This window comes from Chiloscyllium plagiosum, unplaced genomic scaffold, assembly GCF_037043375.1.
Source record: "Chiloscyllium plagiosum isolate Xiang-an unplaced genomic scaffold, Cpla_swu_hap1 HiC_scaffold_5, whole genome shotgun sequence".
Taxonomy (NCBI): domain Eukaryota; kingdom Metazoa; phylum Chordata; class Chondrichthyes; order Orectolobiformes; family Hemiscylliidae; genus Chiloscyllium; species Chiloscyllium plagiosum.
The window spans coordinates 33,122,249-33,148,861 of record NW_028270143.1 but is presented as its reverse complement, the minus strand read 5'-3'; the positions used below and the strand labels follow the sequence as shown (position 1 = coordinate 33,148,861).

Sequence of the window (26,613 nt, the reverse complement as noted above, 5' to 3'; positions counted from 1 at the left end):
GCCGTAACAGCGGGTACATGTGCATCCAAGGCTGTGGGATAAGTGACATTGTTTCACGGACCCTCTGTTCAACGTGGGCATAAAATGTATTGAGCTCATTGGGTAGGAATGTACTGTAGCCTGTGATTCTGTTTGACTTCACTTTGTAGCCCATTATATTGTGTAAGCCTGACCACAAACAATAGGTTTTCATGTGTTTGGTCTGGATCTCAAGCTTAGTTTGGTATTGCCTCTTGGTGTCTCTGATGGTCTTATGAAGGTTGTACCTGGATTTCCTGTAAAGGTCAGAGTTGCCTGACCTGTCTGCCTCAGACCTGGACTTCAATAGTGAGTGGATCTCCCAGTTCATGTGTTGAATGGGCTTTTAGGAATTAATTATTTATAATGGACTGAAGTTTGTAATAGATACTTAGAACTTTATTTCATCTTTGCATTGCATCCTGAGATCTGCCCTTGGTGCAATACAGGGTAAGTAAGCATCATGAGTGAAAGAGCATGGATTGGCATGAGTTGACACTGAGGTGGTATAGGAGTTTTAAGGGCGAGCAAAGTGTCATGAGTTTCAATATCTTTGTTATCGGAACAATAAGGTGTTGGGAGTCAATAGATTGGCATGGGTGAGAATACCTGAGGGATCGAAGGCGCGATGTTGAATGAAGTCAATATTGGCAAATCCCAGGGGATAGAATAAAATAAAGGACTGAAGGTGCTGGAGATCTGAAACTAAAACAGAAAGTGTTGAAGAGACTCAATAGGTATGATATCTTCTGTTAACATTTCCAGTCCAGTGATCCTTCGTCAGAACTGAGGATCGAGGCAGGTCGATTAGAAGGCCCAGCTCAGCAGGCACCCTCGTCATTTCTGAAATGTTTTCAAGGCTACAGGTGCAAATCCAGTAGCTGTCCTCTGTATCAGGATCCTGCAATTTGGGCATTTTTTTTTACTCAGCTGGAAAACTCCCTGATTTAATGCATCCAATTTTAGACAAACATCCAGACCTGCAACTTGGAAAGGGGATAACAGAAAATCCACGTGGAATTATGGAAATTATTCAACTGCTGAAGTGTGGAGTTCAGTACAATTATGTTACATGCCTGTAAATTAAATCAGCATGGGTTCAGATGGATCTCATTTAAGGGACTGCAGATATTATGGCTCCATTATTTTGTGCTTCTATTAAAGTTATTGCATTGGTAATCTGAAATCTTTTGCATTATTGTGATATACAGCTATGTGCACAAATTAACTGTTTAAGGTCTTTGATAAACTACTGCCTTATAGGGATAATCAGAAAAGGTGCACTTAAAAATCCATTAGAAGCTAACTTCTGTTCTGACGGGAGGTTCTTTGAATGACAATACTTGTTATTCTGCTCAAAGTTGCAGGAAACTATCAGGAAATGATTGATTTACTTTCTTAATGATAGTTCAGTTGTGGTTTTTTTTGTTGTTGTTCTGTAAGTACAGACTTTTGACCAGCAAAATATATGTGTGACACATGACAAAATAGGTCAGGTATGCATTAATACTATGCATAAACAGAAATAAGTAGCATTGAAGCAAATGAATTTGTGTGCAATTCGTGAATTTTAATTCATTTATTATTTGTATACGAATGTGTTGGATGATGCTGATTTGTGAATATTTCTGTTTTTGACTTCTGTTGTTGAGTGTCTGCCAAGCAGACTTGGCGCCAGGGAGTCCAAAATGGCTATCTCAGCATGAAATGATGTGTCCATATTGGGATGAGGGAGTTTGTTTCAAGTGAAGCTGTTATTCTGTGTACCTCATGCATATAGCTGAATGGGGGCCATCTTGTCTCTTCCTTGCCTCCTGTTCTTCCTCCTCCTGAGGTGGCATTTGTGTTGTAGGTGTAAATAGTTGTGCCCTAACATTGATGAAGTTCTGGAGGACCCAGCGCCTCAGCATAATCCTGGCGACCCTATCTGGCACACCTTGCAGAATCATATGTTCTTTCATCCCGATTTTGTCTCCTGAGGGTGAAGAAAGTGGAGCTTTTTCATTCAGCTCATGTTACGTCTGCTATGTCCCAGATGCTTTGATGAACTCCACTGTGTGATGAACTTTGATACATACTTGCAGTGTTCCTGCTGCTGCCTGGAAAGATTCAAAACTGTGGGGGAGGGGAAAGAAATACCTGAGGGCAGTGGTGATCTTCATGACCAATGGGTTCACTGTTCCTATCGTACTATGAAGCTACAGATTGGGCTGAATGGGACAGAACAGATCTGATTACCTCCTTGGCATTGCTGGGATGATGTGGATTTGGGTTTGCTCACTGAGCTGAAGGGTTCATTTTCAGACGTTTCGTTACCTTACTAGGTAACATCTTTAGTGGATCTCATGCGAAGCAATGCTGAAAATTCCTGCTTTTTATTTATATGTTTGGGTTTCTTTGGGTTGGTGATGTCATTTCCTGTGGTGAAGTCACTTCCTGTTCTTTTTCTCAGGGGGTGGTAGATGGGATTTAACTCCATGTGTTTGTTGATAGAGTTCCAGTTGGAATGCTGTGCTTCTAGGAATTCTCATGCGTGCCTTTGTTTGGCTTGTCCTAGGATGCATGTATTGTCCCAGTCGAAGTGGTGTCCTTCCTCATCCATATGTGAGGATACTAGTGAGAGAGGGTTATGTCTTCTTGTGGCTAGTTGGTGTTCATGTATCCTGGTGGCTAGTTTTCTGCCTGTTTGTCTAATGTAGTGTTTGTTACAGTCCTTGCACGGTATTTTGTAAAACTCGCTAATTGCTGAGATGTCTGAGACATTGTTCTTGTTGGATTTAAATTTGGAAGTGTTCATCCCAGGATGTCCATGCAGGGGAGGCCTTCAGTGGAGAGCCTTGCATCTCTTCCCTTGTTGTCGATCTTCCATTTCTTATCTCCTCCATTCTGTCTCCTGGTCACGTTTCACATCAAGTGGCACTCAATAACTGCCACATTATTGCCTTGCTCCAGTACTGCTCTACCTGATTTATTTCCAGGAACTGACCTACTATGGTTTTACAAAACTGTCTGAGCAAAAGTAAGTCATAAGCACTTTACCTGTAACTTGTTGCTTTTTAAACCATCTTAATACAGAATTCACCTCGCTCATTTGTGCTTGTGTTTTCAAGAGGTATGTGTGATATTATTGGTAGAATTAGTGTTGCTTCAACTTGGAGTCCTGGAGATAAAACAGTGAGTTTTATAGATGCAGTAGACACTTCTGCACATGCCCATCTTCTGCTGCAACACCACATGTAGTTCAGAAGAAGTGGCCAGTAGCACAGGCCTTAATACAAGTAGTTGAGTCAGCTTTAACATCACATCCGGTGGTGCTGTTCATAGTTTTCTTAGGAATTCTGAGCACTGAAATTACTTCCTTGAAATTTTGTATTGAACTTTACCGAAGCTGATTGAAATGCTTTGAGAAAAATGGGCTGGGAAATTTCATTGGTGTCACAACTGTACATAAGCAATATGGTAGGCTGGATTCATTATGAGCCTGAAATGCACCCTGTTTGTGCCTCCCTATCAATGTGCAGGGTCTATATTGGTCCTGTTCAAGACAACAACTAAAATGTTCAAACTGGAGTGCAATATTTATTATGGAACACTTATTGATATTGATAAGCCTAGTGCTGATCTTCTTAGTAATTTTTGGAGCCATCTAAAGTCCCTTTCAGCGGCACTATAGAACTCAAGAGGGGGTATAACAGTCATTTCACACCGTCTTATAATACAGTCAAAGCAGCTGATCAGGAGCCTTTGTTTAACAATTACAGAATATGATGTGGAGATGCCGCTGTTGGACTGGGGTGGACAAAGTTTAAAAATTACACAACACCAGGATGTAGTCCAACAGGTTTATATTGGAAGTACTAGCTTTCGGAGCGCTGCTCCTTCGTCAGGTAGCTGTGGAGCAGGATCATAAGACACAGAATTTATAGCAAAAGATCACAGTGTCAACACATAGGTATCATGGTTGCTTCTGTACCTGTAAATGTTATAAAAGCCTTCCTTGAGCTTCAGTCAGGAAACTATGATACAGCTTATGGTTTCATTGTATCAATCTGGGAGGGCTACCAGAAAAAAAGAGGCAAAAGATATATTCGTTGTACAAGATTATTCACTTGTGTATGTATATAGCCATGTTTTTTGTAAAGGAAAGTAACATTTGTAATTCAGTTGATCTCAAACGTTGACAACAAGCTACAATTACTGTTTGGATCACTTCTCCATCAAAATGTTTGGGACAAGTGACCTTTGTGGATAGGTTAGGTCAACTACTAAACATTACAACTATACTCCAGACCTCAACGACCTCTGAGGAACATCATGTAATTTCACTAGAAGAGCTAAATCTTTACCAGTGCTAAAGATAGTTTCTATACAAATGTGCACATAATTGAAATATCAGTTTAAAAGCTGCAGAAATATGACTGACTGCAAAATCCTATGGTTTATCCCTGTATCACCAGTTCTATATAAATGACGTCCCCGAACAGAAGAAAATAGATTTAAAGTGTATCTTGTTTTTAATTCCTCAGATACTAAACATGTTTTCAGCTTTCTAGTATTTGCAACTTTCTCAATTTTCTGTCACAAATATCCTCTGCTTGCAGATAACTTTTTATTCTTTTTTTTAAAACAGGCAGTGAGATGAACTTTGTAGTGAGAGTTCAGCAACTAGACAAGTACCCAGTGGACCTCTACCATTTGGTTGACACATCGGCATCAATGGTGGCTAATCTGGAAAGATTACACTCAATGGGACATTTTTTATCACAAAAAATGGCTAAATATTCCAGTGATTTCCGATTTGGGTTTGGATCATTTGTGGATAAGCCAGTGTCTCCATTTATTAACATTCATCCAGAAAAACTTATTAATCCTTGCAGGTAATAGTTGCTGACTGTCAATGTGTGTAATAACAATTTTATTTATTATCAAATATCAATTTATGTTTTTATTTCTTTTAATTGCAGTATTTATGAAACATCTTGTCTACCAGCACATGGGTTTAAGCATGTATTATCTCTGACAAATAATATATCTGAATTCAGAAAAGCTGTAGAGAGACAAAGAATATCTGGAAATGAGGACACACCAGAGGGAGGTTTGGATGCAATGCTTCAAGTTGCAGTTTGTGAGGTGAGGTGTTTCATTGTACAGAGCCAGCCAACTGATGTTAAAGCTTCTTTTTTACTAAAGAAACTCAGGTTTATCTGAATGTGAAGGATCAGTTTATATTTCATTACATGCACTAAATGGAATTTCATGTCTTCATCCTGACCTTCATCCTAATAGGCTTCCCCGTTATCACACTGGAAACCACCTAAACAATGAATTTCTTTGAAGCATTCAGTACATGCAAGATTACAATTTATTGTTCCAAGGACATGGAGCTAAAGAGACTTTGTGGCTGAATGTCTTGAACGATATAATTGTCTTGACTTAAAGTAACCAAAACAATGGTGCTTACTTTCTATTTACCTTTATTTGATCCTGTTTTAAAATTCTCTCCAATTCCATTGTTCCAGTAATTTGGTCTAAGTGTAATGTTATTTTCCTTCTGGCAGAAATGTTAAAATCTAGTGGATATTTTATGATTTCTTGGCTAATGTTTCTTTGCTATATTGCAGTATGAACAGTGTGTTCTTAAAAGTGAATAGACTAGAACCTCCATTCAAAGATAAAAGAATTATCTGCTGTAACTATTTGTATGCTAATATTACAAATAGCAATTTCTAGTCCCGTGAAGCTTTGATTTAATACAGAGTTTCAACTATAATTTTACCCTTTCTCTTTGGAAAGTTGCCATTGAATCATAAGGGAAGATTAGAAAGAAAATGGCATGAGTTCATTTCCAGGCATGTGCCCGTAGCCATCTGATTTTTTAAAATAATGCTTATGTTTAGGGCTACTTTGCACCTGGGTCCAAATCCTAGAAATTTTTCCTGATAGCATAAAAAGAGACCCTTCAGCCTAGTGTATATTTGCTCACTTCATAGAAAGACCAATCCCATAATCACTCTTTTTTTGCCTGTCCTTTACACACTGTCTTTGAAATGTTTCCTTGTTTCCATTATTTATCCACCTTTTAAAAAACGAATTCAAGTCCGTTTACAGAAGTGTAGCTAAAACCTAATGTGAAAGAACATTCTCCTAATGGCTCTTTGTTCTTTTGGAGATATTCTTTGAATTATGCCCTCTCATCACTGATTATTGACCTATGAGTTAACTTTCTATTTACCGAATGAGAATTTTGAACACTTGAATGAGATGTCAGGACAGTTTCTTTTGCTATTTTGGTCTTTGTGAATGAAACATTTCGTCCCTGGAGCCATCACTATTCTGCCTCCGCCATTGTCTTTTTATTCTATATATAATTCCCCAAAAAAGAGATTATCTAACTGATGGTTTATGTACATAATGAATGACCTTTTTTGTTTTGCACTGTACATGCTGATTTATAAAATCTAAATGCAGTGTTGCTGTCTCCTTGAAGTCTTTCTACTCATCTATTAATTTCAGTATGAATTGAACTTCTTCCTTCCAAAAGATATCACATTTCTTGACACTGACTAGATAAACCTCAGATGAAGTTTAATCTACTAACCTCAGATGAAATTTAACCTATTAATATGTCAATGCCCTCCTCCTATTGATTACAGTTTGTAAATAATTAAATGTTTTATAAAATATATGCAAGGTTGCTGTTTCTTAAATGTTCCTCTACCTTTCCTTAGTTTCCAGAACTAAATTCAATGTTGCCTGTTTGTCTAAATGAATGTGTACCTAAATTAACATTCTTGGACATCTTGCAGTAGCTCCTCTTTACCATGTACATTATACTTGCTCTGTTTGGCTTTGGGTAATTATATTCACCCATGTATGACTCTGTTCCTTTTCCCTAATTTGTCTCCATATTTCATTTTCCATCTACCTTGTTTAGCTTCTGATCCTCTCCAAATAGAGTTCCCCTACAATTTGATATGCCAAAAAAAACTTTGACACAAGCCCAGTATTGTTCTTATTTCTTGTAAACAGAATTGATGAAATCATACAGATTGACTTGATGTCCATCTGGATGTTTTGAGGTTTGGACTCCAGTTCATTGCAAAGGACACTTGCTGTCATACGGTCATGCAGCAGTCACAGGAAAATTGTTTTTTTTGGGATAGTTAAAGCCTTTCAAAATGCTTTGCAGTGGATGGGGTCAAAGGCTTTTCACAGAAAAAATTAAGGCAATGTAAAGCTCTTCATGTTGTTCCAGATGTTTTTTCTTGGATTTGCTTTGTGATAGAGATCATTTCAAAGTTCTTTTCTTAAATGGCTAGAAACCACATTGGGTCTCTGGAAGCAAATCTTGAGGAGAAGGCAATTGAGGAGAATATTCCCCTCAGTGGACAGAGTGAAAATGTCTCTAAAATTCCCAAAAATTGCTTTTAATACAATTTGAAGAAGGGTTATAGAAAAATAGAACTATAATACAATTGATGAAGTTGGGACATAGTACCTCCTGTTCTTCCTGTACTTTTGTAAAAAGGTTTGAGATGTCACGGTCATTGGCTTCATGGGTAGAATCATGGAATCCCTACAGTGTGGAATCAGGCCAATTGGCCCATCAAGTCCACACCGCCCCTCTGAAGAGCATCCCACTCCCTGGCCTTATCCCTGTAACCTGGTATTTCCCTTGGCTAATCCACCTAGCCTGCACATCCCTGGGCACAATGGGTAACTTAACATGGCCAATCCAAATAATCTGCACATCTTTGGACTGTGGGATGTCTGCAGGAGTATTATCCAGAACATATGTCTGATACTGTAGTGATTGCAACAAGGTCAGCCAGGTAGACCTCATAGAAAATGAGTTTCTTGATTGTGACTGTCAATCTAGTCCAATCAGGGAGGCCTGGCTGACAGATAAGAACAGGAGTATCAGACATCCTGTTCACCGTGAGAGTCATAGGGATATACAGCATGGAAACAGACCCTTCGGTCCAACCTATCCATGCTGACCAGATATCCCAACCCAATCTAGTCCCACCTGCCAGCACCCGGCCCATATCCCTCCAAACCCTTCCTATTTATATATCCATCCAAATGCCTCATAAATGTTGCAATTGTACCAGCCTCCACCACATCCTCTGGCAGCTCATTCCATACACGTACCACCCTCTGCGTGAAAAAGTTGCCCTTTTTATATCTTTCCGCTCTCACCCAAAACCTATGCCCTCTAGTTCTAGACTCCCTGACCCCAGGGAAAAGACTTTGTCTATTTATCCTATCCATGTCCCTCATAATTTTGTAAACCTGTATAAGGTTACCCCTCAGCCTCCGACGCTCCAGGGAAAACCGTCCCAGCCTGTTCAGCCTCTCCCTATAGCTCAAATCCTCCAACCCTGGCAACATCCTTGTAAATCTTTTCTGAACCCTTTCAAGTTTCACAACATCTTTCCGATAGGAAGGAGATCAGAATTGCACGCAATATTCCAACCGTGGCCTGACCAATGTCCTGTACAGCCGCAACATGACCTCCCAACTCCTGTATTCAATACTCTGACTAATAAAGGAAAGCATACAAAACGCCTTCTTTACTATCCTATCAACCTGCCACTCCACTTTCAAGGAGCTATTAACCTGCACTCCAAGGTGTCTTTGTTCAGCAACACTCCCTAGGATCTTATCATTAAGTGTATAAGTCCTGCTAAAATTTGCTTTCCCAAAATGCAGCACCTCGCATTTATTTGAATTAAACTCCATCTGCCACTTCTTAGCCCATTGGCCCATCTGGTCCAGACCCTGTTGTAATCTGAGCTAACCCTCTTCGCTGTCCACTACACCTCCAATTTTGGTATCATCTGCAAACTTACTAACTGTACCTCTTATGCTCACATCCAAATCATTATGTAAATGACAAAAAGTAGAGGACCCAGAACTGATCCTTGTGGCACTCCACTGGTCACAGGCCCCAGTCTGAAAAACAACCCTCCTCCACCACCACCCTTTGTCTTCTACCTTTGAGCCAGTTCTGTATCCACATGGCTAGTTCTCCCGATATTCCATGAGATCTAACCTTGCTAATCAGTCTCCCATGAGGAACCTTGTCAAACGCCTTACTGAAGTCCATATCGATCACATCTATCACTCTGCCCTCCTCAATCTTCTTTGTTACTTCTTCAAAAAACTCAATCAAGTTTGTGAGACATGATTTCCCATGCACAAAGCCATGTTGACTATCCCTAATCAGTCATAGAGTCATAGAGATGTACAGCATGGAAACAGACCCTTCGTTCCATACTGTCCATGCCGACCAGATATCCCAACCCGATCTAGTCCCACCTGCCAGCATGCATATCCCTCCAAACCCTTCCTATTTATATACCCATCCAAATGCCTCCTTAAAGCCCTTGGTTTTCTAAATATATGTACATTCTGTCCCTCCGGATTCCCTTCAACAATTTACCCACCACTGAGGTCAGGCTCACCGGTCTATAGTTCCCTGGCTTGTCTTTACTGCCCTTCTTAAACAGTGGCACCACATTTGCCAACCTCCAGTCTTTCGGCATCTCACCTGTGACTATCGATGATATAAATATCTCAGCTGGCTCTGAAGGAGCCGGATCAGAGTTAAGGACATTCTCCATGTAAATAAAGGGTGACTTGGTAATGGGATACTGGTGATATTATTGATTCTTGATGGAGAATGCTTCAGTAATTATTGAACAGTGTTGAACCGCAGTACTTTGTGCTTCAGATTGGCAGAAGTGGAGGATGCAGAAATTGTTTCTTTTTAAGTCAATATGTGATCCTGTTGGCCTGGAAGATAAAGTGTATCGCGTGCAACTCTGCTTAGCATTGGACTTCTTTGGTCTTCTCTCACCACCAGTTATTTTTGTTGTATTAGGATATAGACATTCTTCTCATTCTCTCAACTTTGAACAAGGTTGTGTGATTGTTCCAACTGTCAGCACTATCTACTTCAACCTGGACATGGAACACCTTTTGTGATGAACTTCTACAACGGACCATCATTGACTTTAGACTCAATGGAAAGTTTTTCAACTTCAAGAAGCTGAGAGCCCAGATTTGGGTAATGGTCCAGCTCATCCACGATCTGCATGAGGTGCTGATGTGGCCCATACTGCTGGCAAAATTCAGTCAACTCTCAGCCTCTCCAACTCGTTTACATTACAAGCATTAGTCTTTCACTTGGACCATCAGCATGACCAAAATCCTTCAGCAGCTCATCCTGGACAAGCACCAACATCTCTAATTTTTGTATTAATGGGAAGATTGTAGGAGTTGTTCAACATTTCCCACATCTCAGCCGTTAATTTATTAAACAGGGCACCATCAAAGAAGATAATAGGCTCGAAGGATTAAATGGCCTATTCCTGCTCTGATTTTCTTTGTTTAGAGTCAGCTGCACCAATGCAACCTTCTAAAAACTGCAAAACTAGCTTTCCCCAGTAGGTATCTCCATTTGAGGACAAAAGCTCTAATCCACAATGTTGTTGTCATTATTGTTGCTACAGCTTGCTCTCTATGACAGTGAGCCTACCAATGAGATCTGCTGGCATTGGATCATTTTCACCAGTCAAACTTCCACAAGAAACATAGTCGAGTAAGAAACAAGAAAATCAAACTCCAGCATTCTCCAGAAGCCAATTCATCCAGTGTCACTGTTTACTGCACTGGTCTTGTTACTGCATTTGCATGTCATACTTTTGAAGCACAACTTGAAGGTGGAACTCAAACTGGAGGGGAATAGAGAAAATGTTTTAAATCCACTCAGAAAATCTATTTGAAAAGGGGGCGAATTGATACCTGTGTCTGAGGAACCTGCAGCAAATGGTATTCTGTGTGGTACTGCCTTGAATGTATTTCTGCATTCAAAAAGTCACACCATAGATTCTGATTGCGTAAGCTGCAGAGAAGTGGCAAAAGTGGAAGGAGAGAAAGCAGAACTCTGGCTTGAGAATCCCCTTTCCTCATGGCAATTCTGCTCAAAGCCCTATAGCTCCAAAATTAGCTTGCTGATTCACCTGAGGGCAAAAAAACCTTGAAGCTTGGTAGATGTTTTGAATGACCAACAATGCTGACAACATCGGGTGCTGTCATGCAATCTCTCACACTATCAATCCTCTTTTTCCTGATTTCTGTCCTCTTTTGTAATGTCACCCTGGACATTTAGCTCCAAATCCTGCATTGGTCCAAGCCATTTCTGTTACCTCACATTGTATTTACTTCACGTAGAAAGGTGTGTCTTCAGTAAGAACATGAGTCCCAATCTTGCTTAGATGAATTGAATTCATTCTGTGCAAATTACTTGTATTCCAGAACTGCTCTGCTTGTCATGGAACTGGGATTTTTTTGTTTCCCTCCTGCACCATTTCCCCAGTCACATATTTTTCTTCAAAGGAGGAATCCATCAAAACTTGTACAGTCAAGATAGTGTTCCACTTCAAACAGTTGATTCTTCCAATCTCTTAATGCAATCCAATTCCCTGGCCTATTCATGGAAATTGAAGAAAATCCTACAGCTCTTATATTTTCAGTTTCAGGGAGCAAATGGGAAACATTATGGGCATTTTTTGAAGAAATCCTTTTGCAAGTAGATGTCATTAAGGACAAGTTGTTGCTGTAATTAAAGTAGAAAGCTGGTTATGCTGACAGATACTGAATGGACTAATGATGACAGAATTTTAAGCATGTGTGAGTTTGCCTCTTTCTCGTGGTGCAGCAATTAGTTTAAGTTATCCTTCATTTGATGGAGGAAAGGCTTGTGGCCAGCTTGCAAGTGGATTCACATGTGAATATCATCCTGCAGCAGAAATATCAATTTATTAATCAAAAATCTTAAATTGAATAGAAAAATTTGCTCAGCTTGTGATTTGCAGCCTTCTTCTGAAAGAGGTGTGTTTCCCTCTTAGAAGCTGCACCAAGTGCCTCAAAGCCTAAATAATCATAGTGCTGGAGGTTCTACATTTGGGTTTATGTGAATCGACTCGTGTAAAACCTTTAGCATAACTTTCATCTCTTTAACACTGGTGCAGTGTCGAGTGCATTGTGGGCATATTTTCCAGATAATGTTGCATGCTAACTGCTTTTGCTTGTCAGTTTCTCATTCCTCCTGTTAGTGAAACTAATAGCATTAAAATGATAAAACCTTTAGTCTTTCAAGAACCTTATAACGTAATGTACAAATTATCCATTTTCCTTCTTCAAAACACCATAAGAATAGCTGTTGTGAAGCACAGAAATACCAACGTGGTGTGACAACACTTTGTCCTGGACTTATGGTTGAGATATGTTGTGAATGTTTTCCACTTCTAAAAACGGGAATGTGAATGTTAGTATGCTTTGCTTATTTAAATAACAAAAACTAAAAATGTTTCTTAAATTTTCTACTTGTTCTACTTTGGATGCCAGTCAATTCATTCCAATTGAACAATCAAAATATGCAAACGACAATATTTAATTTATGTATTTTAAATGGTCCATTAACTGCCTAACTGTCCATATCATAACCAAGACTGTAAATCTAGCTCTGGATGATAGAAAACTGTTCAATTGAGCAAAACAAATCATTTATGTAATGGCATTCTTGGCGGCTTTTGAGTTTTGAAGGATTTTTTTAAAGAAAATTCATATTTGAGTCTCTCTCTAACCAGCGTTCTGCCTTTGCCACTGTACTGAAACAGACTTTATCAAATTCACAAGTAGCATCCTGTGAGTGTGATAAAAGTCAAAACTCCTTCTCCAATGTTTCTCCAATATTGTTCTGCTTAGTATGACAGTTTTCACCTCATCAATCAAATTGGAGCCAGAGAAAAACCATCAGTTGTTCCTTCTCCCATTCCGACAGTTCCCTCCTGGGAATTAATCTGTGGCCCCCTTTATCATGTATGAGCTATAGGGAGAGGCTGAATAGGCTGGGACTGTTTTGCCTGGAGTGTCGGAGGCTGAGGAGTGACCTTAGAGGTTTATAGAATCATGAGGGGCATGGAAAGGGTAAATAGACAAGGTCTTTTCCCTGGGGTGGGGGAGTCCAGAACTAGAGGGCATAGGTTTAGGTGAGAGGGGAAAGATATAAAAAGGACCTAAGGGGCAACTTTATCACGCAGAGGGTGGTGCGTGTATGGATTGAGCTGCCAGAGGAAGTGATGGGGGCTGATACAATTACAGCATTTAAGAGGCATTTGGATGGGTATATGAATAAGGAGGGTTTGGAGGGATGTGGGCCAAGTGCTGGCATATGGAACTAGATTAGGTTCGGATATCTGGTTGGCATGGACGAGTTGGTCCGAAGGGTCTGTTTCTGTGCTGCACATCTCTAAGTGCTGCCCTTTTGTCAAGAAGATCTGAAAGCACATTAGTTTCCACATATACACCTCATCATTAGCAGTAACATGCCCTCTACTGTCTGTGAATTGCCAGAATGCTTATCTGAAATTCAATACTGGATGTATGAAAGTTTCCTTGTAATACTTGTTGGTAGGGTGAAAGCAGTGGTCTTCGCGATAAACTTCATTCCTTTCCTACTTCCTTTCTATTTCTGACAAAATATCTGAAGTTAGTCTAGACCGTTTGAAACCTCAATACCATTTCCAACCCTGTGATGACTTTGCAGCGACCTATTTGCACTGTCAAAAGACCACCCGGTATCACCAATGTATCTGCCTACCTCTGTCCTGCCACAGCTCTGCTGCCCCCCTCCTTCATGCCTGTTGCTACCTCTTAACTTGATTACTCCACTGCACTTTTGGCTAGCCTCTGCATGAACTTGAGGTCATTAAATGTATTGGTGGTTAGATTTCAACACCTGAATACTGTTCCTCCAATACCGTCCCCTTTCTTCTCACCCCTGTGCTTGCTGAACTATGCTAACTCCAAGTTAAGCTTCTTAAATCCCTCTTTGACACGACCTTGCCCTTTCACTCTCATCTCCAGCACCACCCCCCTTGAGATTTTTGCTATTGTCTAATTACAACTGTGCCTGAGTAGCACACTGTGAGTCAAAGGTTGTTTGTTTAAGTCCCACTGCAGCATCCAAATGCAAAATTCAACAACAACACTCCAGTGCAGTATTGAGGGCATCCTAAAATGTCAGATGTGCTGTAAGTCAGATGAAATGCTTAACTAAAGCCCGTCAGTGCAGTCAGGTAGACTTCTATTTCAGAAAGGAGCAAGGCAGGTATCCAGATGTCCTGACAACCCTTTCACCTCAAAAAGCATCACATACAAAATAAGGTTATCAGACCATTATCACACTGTAGGAGCATGCTGTGCAAAACTTGCTTTCAACATTATAGCAATGATTACAGCTGAAAAATATTTCAATGCTCGCAAAATGCCTAGAGTCATCTGATGACTGTAAAAGGAATTTTATAAATGCTTGTCTTTTTTTTTTGAGCATCCCCAATTTTTAGTCACTTCACCGTTAATGTTTGCACCCTGAGCAGCCTAGGCCCGAAACTCTGGAATTCCTTCCTGAAACATCCTCACTTCTCCACATCATTTTCCTTTTTGCAACACTCCTTAAAACATATGTCTCTAAACAGGATTTTGCTCCAATATTTCTTTGTTTGGCTTGTTTTACACTACATCTGAAAAGTGCACTGGGATTAAGGCATGATATAAATATACATTATTGTTAATATTATAGATACATCATTAAAACTAAACGCGTGTCTAATTAAATTCCTAAAATTTGAAATCTGAACCAATGAAATTCACATTTTCAAGTTCCATTAGCTGCTGCATTGCTTTATTGAAAATTACGTGTAGTTTTTCTTTTTGGGTGATTTTTAGCCTACTTCCTACTTGCATAGTTGGAAAACTTGTTTGATTCCCACGAGGAAGAATGAAACATACAGTTCAGTTTCTCAGCAGTTCATCTGGTCAGCTGATGAAAGTGTTAATCATTCATGGGACGGGTGTTTAGTTTCAGTCTGCGTAAGTATTATATAGCAGACCTTCCCCACCAGCTGAAGCACTGAAACAATTAATGTAACAATTGCACTAGAATCCATGTTGAACAGATGTTGTGTCAGAGTTTAACTGTTCTCCTGTTGAATTCCCTCCAGCTTAGTGGGTGAGCTAATTCCTGCAAAGTTTTAATTGCTTTATTTTGGAAAACTGATGTGAAGTACTCTGCAAGTTCATTTGTAGGACTCCAGTCTTAATAAGTGATGTATGAGCTTTTTTAAGGAAAAAAGACAAAATGACACAAAGGGAAAATGTTTGAGATGTTGGTTTATCTCCATCCTCCAGGCCAATGTTGCCATTTTTGTTATTCAATGATAGCAAAACCTGCCCTTCATTTTTGTGGCCAATTTGAGATAGCTTTATTCTGTGTCTAAACTATGCTGTCCCTACTGTAGGAATGCTTCATACTAGTGCTGAGTTCAAAAATGTTAATCCAGGGGCTTTGAAATAAGCATAAAAAAATTTGGACTATGTAATGTTGTTTCCCTTTATCACCACTTTTTGACCCAAAACTCAAGTTCCATTTTTGTCTGAGATTTTCTGACAAGTCAGGCGACATTACAGTCTAGCAGTACAAATGGTTTCTATGTACTTCTTGGTTTATTCAATTTGGCCTTTTCTTTGCTTTAGAATCAAATAGGATGGCGTAAGGAAGCAAAACATTTGCTGCTGATGATAACTGATCAGCTATTTCACTTGGCGCTTGACAGCAAATTGGGTGGCATTGTCCTGCCTAATGATGGGAACTGCCACCTACAGGACAATATGTACACCCATTCAACTATTATGGTAAGGTAACTTGAGTACCTCTTATTGCTTTAGCTAAATACAACGAAAATATATTGTAGTACCTTTAATAAATGCATGTAGAAGATGCCCTTCACCTGCCGACACTATATTTTAGCAACAGTACAACAATGTAATAATTTTCTGTCCAAAGGTGTCCATTTGTCTGCTATAAAGGGATTTTAAAAAGATATTTATGCTTTCAAAACACATAATCGATGTCACTAGTTCAAGAAAAGGAGGTCAGTGAACTGAATTGGCATAAAGTCTTTTCACATTGGAGAAACTGGGTTTGACCTCATTGAGGTTATATTACTTTTCCCCCCCCATATTCTTGAACTGTATCTGTCAATATCTGCATGATGATTTGGACCAGATGAAGAGGTGTGTAGGAAGTGCAACACTTTTTTTGTTTCCCAAGAGAGATTTTTGATTTAACTTAAAGAACATTTCAGGATTTGTCATTTGATACCCTGCTGATTGGTATCTGATATGTCCAGCATCAGTACCCAAGTGTTCCAGGCATGATCTGACAAATATTTGTATAATTTGTAACAAGACCTTCCTATTTTTATACCCATTCCCTTTGAAATTAAGGTTAACCATTTCTCAACCCGAGAACCAAAGAACAAAGAGCAATACAGGGCCCTTCTACTCTCCAAGCTCACAACGCCACATTTTGCTATTCCATGCTAAAACTGTCTTCATTTACAGGCTCCGTATCCCTCCATTCCCTTCCTATTCATGTATTCATTCAGGTACTTCTTGAATGCTGCTATTGTGTCAGCTTCCACCACCTCCTCTGCTGACACGTTCCTGGCACTCACCACTCTTTGTGTGAAAAACTTGCCTTGCACCTCTATTTTAACCCCACCATTCTGTGAAAAAGCCTCATACCTTTCATTCTATTTATGCCATTCACAATCTTATGAACTTCTATAAGGTTGCCCCTCAACCTCTTGCATTCCAGTGAAAACAAACTAAGTCTATCCAGCCTTTCTTCATAGCTAAAATCCCCCATACCAGGCAACATCCTGGTAAACCTTTTCTGTACCCTGTCCAAAGCATCCACATCCATTCTCATAAACCTCTTCTACATTCTCTCCTTCCTGAAATATGGTGCCCAGAACTGTACTGAATACTCCAGCTGAGAGCTAATAGTGTTATTTACAACTTTAGCATAACCTCCATGCTCCTATACACTATGTTCCATTAAGAGTACCCAGGATACTGTCCATTTTAATTGCTTGCTCTATCTATGCTGTCAGCTTCAGTGACTTATGCATATATTTGTCCAAGTCTCCTTTTTTGTACACAACATTTAGTGTGGTGTCACTTATTTTATAATGTATTTCCATGTTCATTCTATCAAAATGTTCAGGTTTCCTCTCTCAGTCCAAAGATGTTCAAGTTAGGTGAATTGGCCATGCTAAATTGCCCATAGTGTTTAGGGATATGTAGGTTAGGCGTATTAGTCAGGGTAAATGTAGAGCAATGGGGAATGGGTTTGGATGGGATACTCTTCGAAGGGTCAATGTGGACTTGTTGGGCTGAAGGGCCTGTTTCCACACTGTAAGGATTCTATGATTCTGTGAAAATGTATGGTCTCACACTTTTTTCTGCATTAAACTTCACTTGTCATCTATCTGCCCACTCCACCAACTTGTTAATGTCCCTTTATAGTTTTACACTGTCCTTCTCACATTTTATAAAGCTTCTAATGTTTGTATCATCTGCAAACTTTCAAATTGCTCCCTGTATGGCAAGGTCAACTTTTATAAATTTCAAGAAAAACTACGGTCTCAAAACTGACCTCTGGGAATCTCGAGTACAAACCTTCTTCCAGGCTGAAAAATAACCATTAACAATTTCTCCTTGTTTTCTATCCCTTGGCCAATTTTCTTTATATGTTACTACTGTCCACTTTATTCCACAAGCTTCAAATTTTCTTACATCTTCTTTGAGTCACTTGCAATACACTTGTTAACTCCTCATGTTACATTTATCAAGAACAACGGCAAGTTAGTTAAACAGTATTCTCCTTTAAGGAGTCCCTGCTGGATCCCCCTCATTTAACTCCTGTGATTATAAAGTCGATCCTGAATGATTTGGTTCTAGATATTTCCCCACTACTGAAGGTAAAGTGACTGGTCTGTAATTGTTGGGTTTATCCTTACAACCCTTTCTGAACAAGGGCATTGCATTTTATTTTGTGTCAAAATCCTGGAACTGCCTTCCTCATGGTATGGTGGATCTACCTATTCCAAAGCGGTTCAAGAAAGCAACTCACCACCACCATCCCAAAGGCAATAAGTGCCGCCCATATCCCACGAATGGGTAAAAATTTGCAATTCTCCAGTCCTCTGGCATTTCTTCTGAGCCTTGGTCCTGGTGCCTTGACAACTTAAAGGCTAACAGTATATCCAATACTTTATAATCTTTTCAAACCCTTCCAGTGACTGAGTTTCCTTCACTGTTACCATCACCTGGGCAACATCTCCTTTATTGTGTGAAGACGCATGCTAAGAATTCATTTAATATTTCAGCCATGACCTTTACCTTGATGAATAAAATTCCCTGTGGTTCTGGCTTGCCCTACTCTTCCTTTTACCACTCTTTTATTGCTGGTAGGCCTGCAGAAAAATTGGGATTTTTTTTATTAGCTACCAGTCTTTCTTATCATGGATCCTCTTTGCTTCTTCTGTTTTCTTTCTCATCTCACTTCTGAACCTTCTGCATTTAGCTAGGTTCTCAGTTGTATTTTTTACCTAACAGCTGTCATAAATACACATATTCTCTTCTTTATTGTAAACTCTGTCTCTTTCCTTGTGTTGTAAGGTCTGGGTTTATGTGCTCTAACTTTTTCCTTTTGCAGTAACATATCTCGAATGTGCACAAGCCATTTCTTCATTAAGTACAGCCCAATGTTCAGCCACAAGTATCCCCATCTGCCTTTTCTTCCAGTCTTTCTGGTCTCAGCTGGCTCTTGTCCCATTCTCTCTCCCTCTTAACTATTCTTACTTTAGATTATCCATTATCTTTTTCCAAAGTCTTCCTCAAACCTTGTGCTAGACTGATCACCATTCTCTAAAAGCTCCCCTTGCACATTTGCTGTACTTGGCCAGCCTTGTTCACAAGACCCAGGTCCAGCAGTGTCTCTTTTCATGTTGGACTCTGCAGACACTTTTACAGAATTCTCCTGAACATAGTCTAGGAATGCTCATCCCTCACTGCTTTTTTTATAGACAATCCCAGTCTATATTTGGTTAATTAAAAATCCCTCATTGTAAATACTCATTGATGTTTGCACCTATCTGTAACCTTCTTGTGGATTTGTTCTGTTTGTAAATGTCAGGGAAAAAAAAGTCATTTTTTTTTTAACCTGAGCCATGCCCTCTCAGATGCTCAGACTTCAATGAAAAGTCACTCTTACCTCCACTCTGAAGCTTTTAGTTCAATTGGTATGGCTGTGATCATTTCCTTAAGGCAAATTGCTGTCCATTAACTTGATGCTTTTATTTTCAGTTAATGTCGCTCCCTGAGACTCTTAATCAAGTTGCTAATGCAACTCACTACTTTTTTCAATCATGGGTTCAATAAACACATATCTTCCACATTCTTATAAGGTGTCTTCGCTTTTAACACTTTTATAATCTTCTGCTTTGTGCATCCTTCTTCCCACTGACTCCCGTATCATCAGAGTTGCTGTTTTTAACAGTCTCCAAGCTGTTGACTCCCAGTCCTGACAGTTTGGAGACATAATAACAGATCTGCTGATCTGTGCCTCTTTTTTTTTTCCGTCATGAATCTCTTCCTGTCCCCTTTCAATCCTCTCTCTAATGGATAAAATTCAAGTCAGCAAACACCTTAGCAATTATCTCCCCATGTTGATTAGTCATTTAGCTGAAATCACATGATTTCTAATAAGTGATGTTTTGAACTTGATGTTCAGAAAGGCTTTCTGACCTTTACTTTGTGAAAAGAAAGGGAGATCTTTGCAGAAGTGGAAACCAAAATTCATATTTTTTCCTCTACTTCAAAAACCAAGGTCACAAATAAACGCATATTATGAACCTCCATAACATGGCTTATTTGCTGAATAGTGCATACTGGGTGAGTGGACAGGGAGGACGGAGATGAAATTTGAGTTTGCTGAAAGATAGGGTGCCAAACAGCTTTTAATATAACTTAGACAAAGTTTCAGAGAATTGTCCATTGTCAATACTTGTGCATCTCTGCACCGAAACTGCTTCCAGGACTGGCAAGCCTAACCTAATGCCATTTAGAGTGAGGATAACATTCCTGATTATGTAATAATGGGTCTGCCTGGATGGGAAATTTGTTGACACCAGCATTCTATCCCGATGGTAGAAATCCAGCCCTAATTTTCTTGCTTGTCCTTCTCCTCTTCCTGTTGCCTAATTAGAAGTCACACAATACCAGTAAAGTCACCTAATGAAGGAGCAGCACTCTGAAAGCTTGTGATTTCAAATAAACCTGTTGGACTTTAATCTGGTGTCGTATGACTTCTGACTTTGTCCACCGCAGTCCAACACTGGCACCTCTACATCATGTCTTGCTTAATTGTGCAGAGCAGGCCTGTGTTCTTTGGGAAGGCCACTCCAGATAGTTAATAGTTAGAAACAAATGGGGAATAAGGATGAAGGAGAACATACAATTTCAGGTTTCTGGCACTTTTTGGTTGACAAGTTTTCAAACCTCCATCAAGGAAAAGTTTTAAGTAAATCATGACGATCAACTTCAAACTTTAGAAAACCCGATTGTACTGATGTCAAGTGAATATAAACATTAGATTTTGGGCATAACCCTCCCTCTCTCTCTTTTTGCTTAAATTTTGAGAAAATATGTGAGCTGTTCTTTGCGGTGATGGGGAGCTACATTATTGAGCAGAAGTTGCAACAAACGTATGGATATAGGTTTGTTCGCTGAGCTGGAAGGTTTGTTTTCAGATGTTTCATCACCATACTAGGTAACATCATCAGTGAGCATCTGGATGAAGTACTGCTGGAGTGACCCGCTTTCTGTTTGTGTTTAGGTTTCCTTGGGTTGGTGGTGTCATTTCCTGTGGTGATGTTATTTCCTGACCTTACCAGAGGAAATGACATCACCAACCCAAGGAAACCTAAACACATAAACAGAAAGCGGGCCATACCACCCGTGCTTCATCCGGACGCTCACTGATGATGGTACCTAGTATGGTGACAAAACGTCTGAAAACGAACCTTCCGGCTCAGCGAGTAAACCTACTCAACCTGAGCTTACAAATCTTCTCCAAACTCGCAAAAAAAGTATCTTGAAGCTATGAATGTGATTGAGGAAATTTGTATGTGGAGATGTTTCAATGGTAGAAATTAGTTAAGCATGTTATTAACCTCTGAATTCAACAGGGAAATGCCACTCTTGTGCCATTATTCCAGACCCTTCTGGGAAATTCCAGATGAATGACTCAGCACTTGAGTGTTTATTTGTGATTGTTTAATCTGATACATGAGTTGTCCTACACCGTTTATTTTAGAAATTTCCCAAAACAAATTGGAATCCAGTAGAAACTTATGCACTGTCTTTCATCATTTAATTCTGCTCACTCAAAAGGATTGCAAATTTTGTGTGTTATTGTTGGCAAGTAATTTATTGACTGCTTCAATATTCATGGATAATCATCGTAATTTAAAAAAATATTTGGAATAACAATAGCATATCAGCTGACCTCCATTCAATATATCATAGCTCAAATATGAATTCCAGAACATCTCTGCATGACTTTATTTGATATAGCACACAATTTTATTCAAAAAATGACATTGCAAAGATTTCAGTTTTTAATATGACAGAAAACTGCCAGTAATAGATCAGCCACCCGTCACACACACTATGACTTTCTTCCCAAAGGAAAAAATAGAGGGGTTCTACAACTAACAATAAATCTGCTACATCTAGATTCCCTTATGGCTTCAAAATTAAAACCCACTCCGTTACTTACTTGTTAGTCCTTATATGTTGGAATGAGAAGTAGAAATAATCTCAATCCTGGGTTAAACTCATGTTTTGATTGTTGTTAATTCCTATGACATCGATGGTCATGTAGCATATCGTGAAGCCTCTGTCCTTTATAGTGCATTGCTGGAAGCATGTAAAGTTTTCAAAATATTATCTTTGGTTTTCCTTCCTCTTCAGTAGTCATCTGTTCCTAACTTTCTGTGTATGATGTTGAAATGCGACTGACACTAATATTAGTCTGTATTTCCCTTTCTGAGGTAGCTGTTAGATTTACATTGCATATTGCCTATTCCAATACCAGCAGTATAGCAGTCAAACTTTATAAATACTACCTCTCATTAGAGTTTCTGCAACCCAATGATGAGGCCAATATTATAGGCTCCTCTGGCACAAATATCTATTCTATGTACCTGTTTGTGTCTGGAATTTCTATACTCCTGGTTTTGCTGCCAAAATGTAAAGGTAGGAATTGTGAGGTGGTTGAATAAGACAGGGGAGTCTCAGAAGCGAAGTAATGCACAATCTTATGTTTTCATTACCTGATCACTTAGCATAGAACGTGTTAGAATATAGATTATATATATATACACACACACACACACACACACACACACACACACATATACACACACACACACACACTCTGGTTGAAGGCATCAAAGGATTGCAATGGACTGACTGAGCTCTGACCCCAATGGTGGAAACTGACAGAGAATTTAAATGGCTATGGCAAAATCGCTCGTCCTCCTAAAAATTCCAGCTGCTTACTTATAACTGTATCTTAATCTCAGTAATATGACCCTGTGCAGGAATCTCCAAACGCCTTTGTGATCATTATGGATCAAAGAACCAACTGGGAAGACAACAAGTATTCAGTACTAGTAATACATTGAAAAGGATCTTGAAATATTTGCAAACTTCAAAGAATTTTTCCAGATTAGAATGGTGCAGAAATTGGAAACCAGAATACGCAATTAAAAAAAATTGTTTCACTGTATTGACATCCATCAAATTAATGTACACTAGCAGCTATGCATGTCACAGTTTTAAAATACTAGTTAAGCTAGATTTTGGCAAAGAGGGTTTATTGCCCTTTAATAGGAAATCTCAAAGTGCTGTATCATACTAGCCAAGTTTACGAAGACAATAGCCACTTATTGAAATTGAAAATTAAGTTATTTTTAATGTGTTAATTTTAAAAGTATTGACTTTCAGTTTCTAAATTTTGTGTTTTTTTTTGTTATACACCAAAATTTGAATGTTTTCATTTTAATTCTGTTTGTGTTACTTAAGTAGTATTTGCCCCAACTACCTCCCACTGCCCCCTTTCTCCCCCACCCCTCCACCAAACTTTGGAAGAGAAATAAAACCCAAACTCCAGATTGAATTTAACAAGAGAGACGCTTAAAAAGGCAAATAACTAGTCCAACATTTTAATAGTAGGGTGTTGTATCCAACCTGCATTCCAGTAACTGTTTCTCAGTAATACACTGACAAAACAAAAATGCCATGATTCACAGCTAATTAAGGGATGGTGGGTGCAGTAGTGCATTGTCACAATGACCAAAATAGATGGCCTGGCTGGTTCTATAACTCAATTTACAAGGCTATTCAAACAGTGATCAAGATAATATGTTACCACTATTTCGCAAAGGAAAATGCAGCCAATGTGGTGATCGCAAAGTGGCTGAAAAGTGGAAAAATAAATGCTTTTCAATAGAAATCTGACCAGCTTTTAGTTCCTTTTTTGTCACCCTCTTCCATTTACCATCCTGGGTAACTGGATTAAATTCTGCCCAAAAAATGTGTCATGGGAAATCATAGATAAAAACGTATCCTTTTACATTCAATTCTTCAGAGTTTCTCTCTCGGCATTATTCCTTGTCGGGGATATAGGTGAGGAGGCAACCCTTTGCTGAGTTGGAGTTGGTAAAACTACTGAGAGAATTTGTGCGAAGTGGAAATGCAAAATGATCAATTGTACAATGAGCAACGCAGAAAGATAATAATGTAGATTATAGTACATCCTCTGTATCCGTGAAACCACAAATCGCAAATTCACTCGTCCACACCAAAAAATAAGTAACAATAAAAATCCACATCCGTGTATCTGTGATATTTTAAAACTATTTTTAACAACCTTCGCACTTACGAATTTCATCATTTCCGGGGGTTATCAGGACTGGAACCCTCGCAGATAGGGAGGAATGACTGTACATTGTAATTAAGAATCCTGTAAGCATTGTTAAACAATTTTTACAGCTGGAAAACCAGCCTTCAGTGAACTTTGTCAGTTGCTGTTTTTCTTGGCTATTTTGTTGGGAGTGGCACAGTGACCCGTGACACTGAGTTGTATAGTTTGTACAGCAAGAATTGTAGCATGAAAAATGTGTTGCTGGAAAAGCGCAGCAGGTCAGGCAGCATTCAAGGAGTAGGAGAATCGACGTTTCGGGCATAAGCCCTTCTTCAGTCATTCCTGAAGAAGGGCTTATGCCCGAAACGTCGATTCTCCTGCTCCTTGGATGCTGCCTGACCTGCTGCGCTTTTCCAGCAACACATTTTTCAGCTCTGATCTCCAGCATCTGCAGTCCTCACTTTCTCCTACAAGAATTGTAGCATGTTTACTTAAATTCTTTAAAAATGGGGCATCAAACTACATTCTTTAAAAATTTTAAATGGTGTTCAATGGCATGCAAGAAAAATACCTTGCACCTAAAGGAAAGAGCAAACTCAATATTATCTCATTATTCATGCATGGAGTTCAATTAATGGAAAAGTTGAAAATTAGGAAAGAAGAATCCATTAAGTTTGTAGCTAGCAGAATACATGATAAGACACAATGCAATGAGATTAGAAGAGAAAAGAAACAACATTATGAATGTAAAGAGGAATATAAAATTAAATTATCAAGCAACAGTAAACAAGAGAAACATATTTTACAGGTACATCATTTAAACATAAAAGGCAATTCAGCAACTGCTAAGTCCTTTAACATACTGACAGGTTAATATCAAATTAATGACAGAGATGGCACCCAGGCTTTTGGTGTCTTTCTTTGGAGTTATACATCCAGAGAAGTGGAAGTCTTCGCCACTATCAGGATCTTCTGATTGATTTTGATACCTTGCTGCCATATTTGAAATCCAGCTGCACACCACTTCAGACAGCATACACCAGGAATGGCCCCTCACTCTGTGGTGCTCAAGCCTCAACAGAGCTTTAATAAGTTGAAAATGCATGGAGGTAAAGTAATTACTGCTCAATGGTGAGAGGCTGAAGCCGCCATTTCCTGCTTGAGAGGAAACTTGTAAAAAATGTTGTCAAAAATCCGATGTTTTCATCGTCATTTGTATTTTCTGACCTTCCTGACAATTATACTATATTGGGTAGGAGAAAATGCCATGCATTATGTCAGACTTGACTGAATGGCAACAATCTTACCTTTTTAACTTGTATTCCAGTTGAGGACTTAGCATAAAATCAGGTTTGATAGTATATTCCAGTATGAAAGTGTTTGATGTTAATGGTACAGATTATCAAAAGAAATGCAGAACTATTGATCCATCTGTCCTTTTAGGTGAAAGTAGAAGATCCTATGGCTTTTGCTTTTAAATAACGCAGGGTATTTCTGCTTGTGTTCTCTTTGACATTTTATCTCTCATCCAACAGCAGATTATAAACCTGATTAACCTACAGTTCTTTGTGGGAGCTTTCAGTACAAAAAACGCCCATTACATTTCCCTAAATTACAACAGGAACTGTACTTCAAAAGTTCTTAATTGATTGTGAGACACTTTGAATGACACAAATTGTCCAGTTGTTGCTCACTTGAGAATTGATTAAAAGTTGCTGTGGAGAACAATCATATCAAAATATTTTGCTGAGAATTTGGTTGAGATATTAAACTCAGGAAGGATAGTAAAGGCTAAGTATGTGTTAATAGTCATGTAATTTTTTTTTAATTGATGGCATTGTACAATTATATATTCCAATGTTCTATAGTTGTCAAACCATCGGAGTTATTGTAACACTGAGAAACTATGTGCCTCTGAAGAACTACATGGTTTAATGAAATCAATGGTGGCCTTTGCAGTGAGGGAAGGGGAAATCCCTTCACAAGAAGACTGGTCACTGTAACTTTGCAATACTGAGAGTATTTCAACTTCTCTGTAAAACCTGTTGCATATGCTAAGTTCTTGCATATACTATATTAAGCTCTTTCTCGAAACAACAAACACAGTATAAGAGTACTAAAATGGACATGGAATCTAAGGCAGGAGAAATTATAATGGGCAGAAGGAAATGACATTAATGTTAACTAGATATTTTTAAGCAGCTTATTCCTGGTCCCATAGAGCATTCTCCCTACAGGACAGTGTTAGGGAGGCAGCTCATCATTGACAGAGGATCTCTGTCCAGCATCGGGGAGCAGTCAATCCACCCAGTTTGTAACCCACCCTAATCCAGGACAAACCTGACAAATCTCTCGGTGGCAGCTAGCCTACAGGGCCCATGAGGCTCTATCCAACTGATCTAATGCCATGGGTATGAATTTGTTTTCCCTGATCCTGCCTTTCAGACACCTGGGGCAGCAGGGTGGTTCAGTGGTTAGCACTATTCCCTAACAGCGCCAAGGATCTGGGTCTGATTCCATCCATGGGTAACTGTCTGTGTGAAGTTAGCACATTCTTCCTGTGTCTGTGTAAGTTTCCTCCGGTGCCCTGGTTACCTTCCATAATCCAAAGATGTACAGGTTACATGGATTGGCCATGCTAAATTGTCCATTAGTGTCAAGGGATGTGTAGGTTAAGTGGA

At 39.1% G+C, this 26,613-nt stretch overlaps 1 protein-coding gene across 5 annotated transcripts in view; it reads left to right on the top strand.

The window, feature by feature from the left end:
- itgb8 (integrin, beta 8) overlaps positions 1–26,613 on the top strand; it is a 113,310-nt gene that overhangs the window by 12,076 nt on the left and 74,621 nt on the right. For all 5 annotated transcript variants that reach the window (XR_015757172.1, XM_087987088.1, XM_087987089.1 and 2 more), the window contains exons 4-6: positions 4,649–4,895; positions 4,983–5,148; positions 15,625–15,783. Coding sequence is in view for 4 of the 5 variants with exons in the window: in XM_087987088.1 (XP_087843214.1) it covers positions 4,649–4,895; positions 4,983–5,148; positions 15,625–15,783 (572 nt within the window). In the remaining variant the exon portion in view is untranslated. The remainder of the gene's footprint in view (positions 1–4,648; positions 4,896–4,982; positions 5,149–15,624; positions 15,784–26,613) is intronic.